The sequence below is a fragment of the Phaseolus vulgaris genome, chromosome 3, assembly GCF_000499845.2.
Source record: "Phaseolus vulgaris cultivar G19833 chromosome 3, P. vulgaris v2.0, whole genome shotgun sequence".
NCBI lineage: Eukaryota > Viridiplantae > Streptophyta > Magnoliopsida > Fabales > Fabaceae > Phaseolus > Phaseolus vulgaris.
The window spans coordinates 21107688-21116039 of record NC_023757.2 but is presented as its reverse complement, the minus strand read 5'-3'; the positions used below and the strand labels follow the sequence as shown (position 1 = coordinate 21116039).

Below are 8352 nucleotides of genomic sequence, written 5' to 3'. Positions count from 1 at the left end.
CCACTCCACAGTCAACCTACACTTCCATTTCCATTTCCATTATTGCCTTGCCTTCTTTACTCAAATAATTCACTTACCCCATTTTTAATTTTAATAATAATGTATAAAGCTTCACGAGATGAATTCTGTCGTCTTGTGGCCCACTCACCATTCTTAATGCTAGTAGATTATAAAACACTGTATTCATGTGGGTCCTGCCCCACTACCACTCTCCATGGATTTACAATAATCACCTCTTTTCTTTTTTTACTCTTCTCTCTGTTTCCAACCTATCTAAACACATATACACAGTACTACACCTCAAAATCTTATAACATCATCACCAACAACAATAATAATATTATTAATATTAATTATATTATAAAATCTATAAAACTAGTCCCCTGTAGTGAACTAAACCCCTGATTTAACTTAGAGGAATAAAAGGGATGAAAGAAAAATAGAAAAATAAGATACTAAATTATGAAACTGATGTGCATTGTTGTATAATAATATAGATCTGAAATGAGAAAGTTGCGAATCAGCAGCAGCAGCTTGAGATGGGATGATCTGTGATTGATTCACATTACGTTGCAGCTAGAGGTGTTCTCGTCGCTGAAAAAGTGGGTGTAAGGGTCTGGAGGAGGGTAGGGGTAGGGGGGGTACATGTAATTCACCGCAGGCGGGGGTCGGGCGTACATCATTGGCTGGAATCTCTCATTTCCCATCATTGCACCCATATATTGTTGTTGTAACTGTTGCTGCTGTAACTGTTGTTGATGCTGTAACTGTTGCTGTAACTGTTGTTGATGCTGTAACTGTTGCTGTTGCTGCTGCTGGAAAGGGTTTCCAGCCATACCATTTGGACCGCCGCCTTGAAAGTACCCACCGCCGTTCATGGAGGCTGCCGGAAGTCCCTGCACTGGGGGCATGCTAGGCATTGACATGTTCATGGGACCCATATTCGACCCAGACATAGCATGGGGACCACCACCACCACCGATGTTTCGGAAACCGGCGTTCATTGGTGGTTGAACACCAACTCCACCCATTGGATTACCCTTTTTACCCCCATTCATGTTCATGTTATTGTTGATGTTACCTCCTACACCATTGTTATTCTTGATCCCTCCACCACCGTTTTTACCCTCCAATGTACCACCTCCATTCTTACCACCGTTGTTGCCACTTTTGTTACATCCACCCGGGTTGTGTCCTCCACCACCGCCACCACCTTTTTGTCCTCCCCCGTGCACTTGAAAAGGACCAGGTCCTGCACCTTTCTTTCCAATATTAGCTGTTACAGCAACATTATTGGCAGCCTTGGGAACATTCATCATAGTTGGTGGCAGTTTCATTTTGTTGGGAGGAAGCTCGTCCATTACATCATCATCATCAAACTCTTCATCAAATTCGTCATCATCTTCAAAATCATCCAATTCGTCGTCAGTGAAGTCTTCATCATCCTCCGGGATATCAAACTTAACAGCTTTGGGGTTGGGGTTGTGAGGGGGAAGCTTGAGATCCTTGAATTGAGGGATGTTCAGATCTTGAAACCCTTTCATCTGCTGGAGTTGTTGTAGCTGTTGCTGAAGCCGTTGCTGCTGCTGGAGCTGCTGGAGGTGTTGGAGCTGCAGTTGCTGTTGAGGATTTGGACCTTGTTGTTGACCACCACCACCACCTTTGGGTTGGTTATTTCCACCACCACCCTTCGGATTCTGACCTTTGTTGTTCTGGTTGTCATTTCCCATACCTTTGAGTTGTTCAATTTGCATGTTCTTTACCTGGTTGGCATTGCCAAGGTGGTTCTGGTTATTATGGTGATTGTTGTTGGGTTTAGGGGCAGCACCCCAGAGTTCTGCATGTTTCCCTGATTTCGCAAGCTTCTTGATGAGAAGGTTGGGGTCCACATTGCCTGAAACCGTCACCTTCCCTTGCTCAGCATCGATCTGTGTGGTGAACACACCTGTGAACAAGTAAAGCCGTATATTCAAGATTTATTTCACAAAGATGAGAAGGAGATTTTGTTTTCTTCCTCACAAAATAAATGAAAAGCACCGACATTTCTTAAAAAACAGAGAAGTGAAATCACAAAGGGATTACTGCGATAATTGCTATACCATCAATTTTCTGCAAGATTTTCTTCACTTTCTGTCTGCACCCATCACAGTGTATGTTCACTTTAAGAACACATTTCTGCATGCACAAGCAATCCAACAATACCAAACAGAATAAACACAACTTTCATATTTAACAAAGAAGAAACTGAATCGTGACCAGATTTGTTACTTAATCGGAAATGTCCGAAAGATATTAATCAAGCAATTAGTAACAAAGGAGAAAAAGGGGTCTGAGCAAAAAATGGAGGATGCGATGGATATGTTACCTGTATCTTCAAGAATTCCTCTTTACTCATGTCTCACACCGGCCAAGAAGAAAAAGATTGCAACTTGCAAAACAGCGGAAAAGAGTGGTAATAGATCTGAACAGCAAATGGCAGAAAGGGAAATAGAGGTTCTTTGTTTGGGAAGCAAACATAGAGGAAATGACAGAAAAGAAATGGTTTTGTGGGTCTCGGAGAAGAGACAGGAGGCTAACCAGCGGTTGGCTCAGAGTTTGAGAGAGAGAGAGTGAGGAGTAGTCATTGGGAGAAAAGAGGGGCAAGCAAAGCAGAAAAGGAAAATGAGAGATTGGAAGAGCACAGCACAGAGAGAAGCGTTTGATCTTTGTTTGGTGCCTTTATTTATTGGTATTTTGGTATGAAATGTAGCTACGGAAGAGGAGCGCCTCTGTAATTGTAATAAGAGTTTTAGAGGTTTGGCTTGGAAGAGAATCTACCTTTAACCACACTTGGGTTTTCTATATTTCTCTCTCCTAGTTTGGTTTGGTTTGGTTTGGCTTGAAGACTGTGAGGTGGGAATGCTTAAAAAATCATAAATGACAATCAAGAAGTGTGAAGAGAGAGGGTAGTATGAATCTGACGTGAGTTTTTGTTTTTTTTTTATTTATTTAGTTTTTCTCATTATCACCAAATATGATTATGTGAGTGAAGTGTCTCAGATTTTTAAAACAGAATTAATTTTAATCACATTTATTAAAGAATTGCTGCTTTCCAGTAGTTACCTTAATATACAACTGCACATTTGCCCGCTCCTCTTTCAACTTTCAACACGCTTTCCTCAAATTCAGGTCAAAACACTTGAGCATTGTCAAGAAATTTTTGTTCAATCTATTCATAAAATATCCAACTCAATGCATCCCATGATCTTATTCCAATATTTCTCACCTCTCTCAACTTTACTTATAAAATAATTAATGAATTTTGCAACTATTAAACATATTTGAACTTCCATTCCCGGTAACATTTCTTTAAAGCCCTTCTTTTTAACTTCCATTCAAAAGCATAGTAATTCATTTTTTTAATTAATGATTTTTTATTTTTTTAATAAAAAGTAATAATTTTGGTTTCTTAACTAATTGTTCTGTTTTAACATGTCTAAAGAAAATGTTGTCTTTCAATAATTCTTCATACTTATTTGTTCACAACAATCTTAAAATTAAATTAAAATAATAATGTTACTTTAAATAAATAATTTGATTAATCAATTATTGGATGAATACTTCTATACATTTTTTAAGAACTATTAAATAAGTTTTAAGTCTTACAAGAATAGTACATTTTTCATACTCTTTAAATTTTCTTTTGTTCCATTCCAAAGAAAATAACTTTGTGCATACCAGAAAATGTATATATATTTAATGCTTGAGTTAGTTAGATTGACAGTATATTTATTTATTGTTGGGTGAATTCCATTATTCAAATTGTCTATAATTGGCAAACAACGAGATCCACTATAGAGGAAGCTTATCTTATCTTATACTGGACAATGTCACATTCAATTCAAAATAGTAGCATTCACTACTCTTTTTCTAACAAAAATTGATTGTTGGGATATACTAATGCAAGTGGATTACATATTAAAAATTGGACAAAAATATTATTTTTTAGACACATAAATTAATTTTGGTTTTGTATTTTTTTATTTATTTTTAAAAACACTATATATATATATTTTATTTTTTTATTTTTTACACGAAGACATTAAAACTAAAGTATAGTAATCTTGCAAATCTTACCATCCTTTTTTCTAACACATTTTATAATCAAGTTCTTAATTTTCGCATATTTTATTATATAAGTTTTATTTTTATATATTTTAATACAGTGTCAATTTAGACAACTAGAGTATTTTGTTGAAGCAAATTCCATGTGATTGTCCAACAAGTTGTGATATTCCTTTCATGATTTCACAAGTAATAAACTGCAAAAACTAATTATTGGAGAAGGAGTTGAGGGAGTGGTGGTTTTAACTATGACTTCAATTGAGGGAGGAAGTGGACAGTGCTGATTAATCCAAAAAAACTAAAATATGTTTAGGGTTAACAAGAAATGATACTTTTGGGTTCACAATAAATAATGGAGACAACCAAAGTAAAAGTATTGTAACGCAGTTATTAAAAAAAGGTTTAAAAGAAACTGAAAAAAATAGAGTATAAAAGTAACTTTGATAGGAAGACACACTAAAAATATAATTTTTCATTCTTCTGCTATAAACTAATAACACTCAACTATTAATTTTTATAATTTATAATTTATTTTTTATAAAAATTATTTGCAAATCACTTTTTTGTTTTAAATATTTATTTAATGTTATTGTAAGGATCTTACAAATTTTTATAAGTCATGTTAAAATTTATTTCTTGCACTCAAAAACAATTTTCTCTCTAAGTTTTTGCTCATTTTTTAAATTCTCATCCTATCCTTCATTTCAGTTAAAGAAGAAATCTACAGTATCAGAGAGTGGGCGAAAAATAGTTTCTAATGGAATAAAATCTAAATAAGAATAAGTCTCCTTTTGTTTTTAATAGTTTTTTATTTTATTTTTCTTATGTTTTAACTGCGTCTTAATTTAGTTAGTTGGGAAAAATAATTTTCTTAACTACTTTAGTTTTTGGCTAATGTTTCATTGTTTTCTATTTGTATTGTTTTATATCCTTGTGATGGTTGCTGCTCTTCCTCTGATTGATCAGATTTTTAAGGATGGAAAAGTTGTCTTTGTTAACTTTTAATTGGGATAGATTTAAATGTGTAGATTATAGATGTATAAACTTAAGATTGAAGACTTTTAATTGTGAACGATTACATGTGTAAGTGTACATAATTGAATATGCTAAATTAATATGTGATTGAAATTATATATAATTATTTAGATAAATTATTACTTTGTTTTCAATAAATGGTCTGCCATTTACTGGAAAACCTATTACATCACATTGCTAATATATTAACATGTCTCAACACTTAACTTTTATTTAATATATATTTGTGTCATATAAATTAGATCCATATGTCTTAATTACTTATTAGCGTTTATTTCAATAGTTATGATTATAATCTCACTTTACTGCAATTAACCTCCTTACTATTATTAAATTCTTGACATTGACATTTATTTGGTGTCTGTTCAAGAACTATTCCTTCTCCGGAATGGTACAAAATGGTTACATGTTTTTAAAATTTATATAATTCTGAATACCAAGACAAACATTTTATGATAATTTTTACTAAGAGAACATTTGGTTTTTATGAGATAAACTAATATATGAAAGTAATTAAAAATTAAGTTAAACATTATTATGTACCTATATTAGATTTTTTTTAAACCATTTTCTTACCTTGTGATTTGAAATTATTGGTTACGTAGTGAACACGAGTTAATCCTGATTCATATAAATGTATAAACATTTAACATCATTGTCGAAAACTAGACACTCGAACTCAATTCCCTTTCAAATTAACATTAAATACTTATTTGGTTACTGTAGTTCCACTTAACATCATTTTCGAACAGCACATGAGTTTTTCTACCATTCATTAACTGCATTTTTTTCCATACTTTTTAGCATAGGCTTTAACTTTAGTTTTTCCGAAATCTATGCCTTCGGTTAGGCTTTAACTCCCTTGAGAAACCTATTTATTTAATCTATTTCTTGAGTAATTCCTTTAAAAATCTTTCATAAACTATAAAAATAATTAGTTCCTCATTTTATTTATTTTTTCTCATAGGAGAAGTCATTTATTATGAGAAAAAGAAGTGTCCTTTGGACACTTACTTATGAACAAATGAAGTTCCTTGTAAATTGAAGACAGTTATTCTGTATGTTAGAATTGCACAAGGAGAAAAATAAAATAGTAGAAATATTACTACAGTACACATTATGCACATTATGAATATAGTATTATATGTATTTGGCAGAAAAAGTGAACATAGCCGCATATGGAATAGTGTGGGTCCGCCAGAATTTATGGGTCCTTTTCCTTTGTGTTGGTGCCAAACTTGTGAAATGAAAATGGAGTTGTAGCTGGTCACGTCTTATGGACAACTAATTAATAATAAAGTTAAGCTAATAAAATCATGGAAGCACTGCTTTAACAGCAAATTAGGTGAAAGAAAGCAACCAAAAACTAGGTAGCCCTCGATGAATCACGTTCTGGTTTTCTTGTTTTTTCTTTCTTCATTCTGCTCCCTTCAAGTCTTCTCTAGCAAACCAAATTATTATTGCTCTTCTTAAAAGCCTAAATTGTGATCAAGTCGTTGTGGCTTTTTACCTTTATCCCTTTGAACATGTCACTTTATCAATCAAAGAGTGTTTGAATGAATATGGTGGTGACAAAGGAAACATAGCAAATTGGTTTTCCTCACCTTGTTTAAAGAAAGAGACATCACGCTTAATTGTGTAACAAGACATGGACTTTTTCACTAGTGACATTGTAAGTAGCTTGTTATTTCACCAGAAGCACAAGAGCTTAATTTGAACAGCATATCTACATGCTAATTTAATCAGTGTTTGATATTTGGTCATGGTGGATATATATTGTAGAATTTTCTGACCTCAAAGGCCACCAAGTCCATCCCACCCAGAAACTCAGCAAAATTGAAACATGATTGTGACATGCACAACTATGATATCATAACTTTTATATAAGTGAAGCATGGTGGGTGATTTTTTGGGAGTTTGATAGGGGTATCTATATTTGGAATGTGAGTTTTAGGATTCTGTGAGGAAGCATCCATTGGGGAATGACTTGGGCAGCCATGCAATGCAAAGGCATTACTATTTATGTGGAAGGCTTCACATGATGAACCACATGGTGTTTGGACAGTGATTGATCAGAGAGAATACGAATTTGCTCACTGAGAGGAAGTGGGGTGAGGAGGAAGTATTTATTGAACCTCACCTAGAAGAGTAGAGGCAGGTGCAGTTGCATCTCACACATGGTCTTCTTTTTATAGCTTTAGATTTTATTATATGTTATTGGGAAAATAATAATGGAGTTTGGGTGTTGAGAGGCTTTGACCACAGGGGAAAGTTTTGATTCTTGTACTGTTCAACCCTTTCTTCTACTTGCTTGGAAGTGGGAAAATGGGAAAAGATCATGCAACGCAATGCACATACACTTTAATTATTAGGATTATTCCAAATGATTAAACATTGCTGCTGAAAAAGCAAATGCTAAAATGGTAGACAAATAAATAGAAGGACAAATGAATATATAGACAGATATGCATCTGTTTTCCTTGGGGTGTATGTATATTCAGGCATTTTGTGAGGTGTTGGACCATGTTAACTTTCTGGTTCTTTCTTTGTAAAAGATTGGAAAAGATGCCAAACTGTGTTGAGTCGGTGTCTTGAAATTGTAGGGAAGTTTTCATGAATTTCTGATGGTATGTATGACATGGTGGTACCTTACCCGGTTTCTTGGTTTTTTTAACTTTTCTCTTTTGCTGGACCATACCTCTGAAAAGGTCAATTAATCGCATATGTAAAGTGTTGTTCACCCTCCCTGCCTTGTCCCCATTCATAACTTATAGCATGTCCTAGGAGACCACGTGTTTTTTCAAACAAAAACCTCTAACGTTTAACAACAATATCCAAGGAATATTTCTCATCAAATCTTATCTGGCCACATGTCAAAATTGTTATCACAGACACAATTCTACTATGCTTTGAATCTCCATTTTCTGAATTACTGATACAGTGAACAAAATGAGTGCAATTAGGTTGTGTTTGTTATTTACTCAAGGAACATTGATATTAATTTGTCCATTAGTCCCAAATACAATTTGATAATTAGAGACAAACTGGTGGAACCTTATACACCACCTTAACTTAACTAAGGTTGAGGAGTGTACTGCAAGAGAGGCCATTTACCACGCAATAATGAATATTGTGGGCAAGGAACATGATTATGATGTCGACAACCATAAGTTTCTTGAAACGCTCAAATCTTCATTTGCTATCATTTTCTAA

At 34.0% G+C, this 8352-nt stretch overlaps 1 protein-coding gene across 1 annotated transcript; it reads right to left on the bottom strand.

The window, feature by feature from the left end:
* Window positions 1-316: 316 nt before the first annotated feature.
* LOC137806848 (heavy metal-associated isoprenylated plant protein 32-like) lies at window positions 317-2900 on the bottom strand. Its single transcript, XM_068607183.1, has 3 exons — window positions 2366-2900; window positions 2100-2175; window positions 317-1945 (listed from the first exon to the last, which is right to left on the bottom strand). The coding sequence occupies exons 1-3, from the start codon at window positions 2393-2395 to the stop codon at window positions 561-563; spliced, it is 1491 nt and encodes a 496-aa protein (XP_068463284.1). The 5' UTR covers window positions 2396-2900; the 3' UTR covers window positions 317-560.
* Between the last annotated feature and the right edge of the window lie 5452 nt (window positions 2901-8352).

Bases quoted from the DNA above. Each gene is read 5' to 3' on its own strand.
- LOC137806848 (XM_068607183.1), bottom strand. From the start codon at position 2,395: ATGAGTAAAGAGGAATTCTTGAAGATACAG. The intron at 2,176-2,365 runs GTAACATATCCA...TTGTGCATGCAG, and splicing joins AGGAATTCTTGAAGATACAG to AAATGTGTTCTTAAAGTGAA. The intron at 1,946-2,099 runs GTATAGCAATTA...ACTTGTTCACAG, and splicing joins AATCTTGCAGAAAATTGATG to GTGTGTTCACCACACAGATC.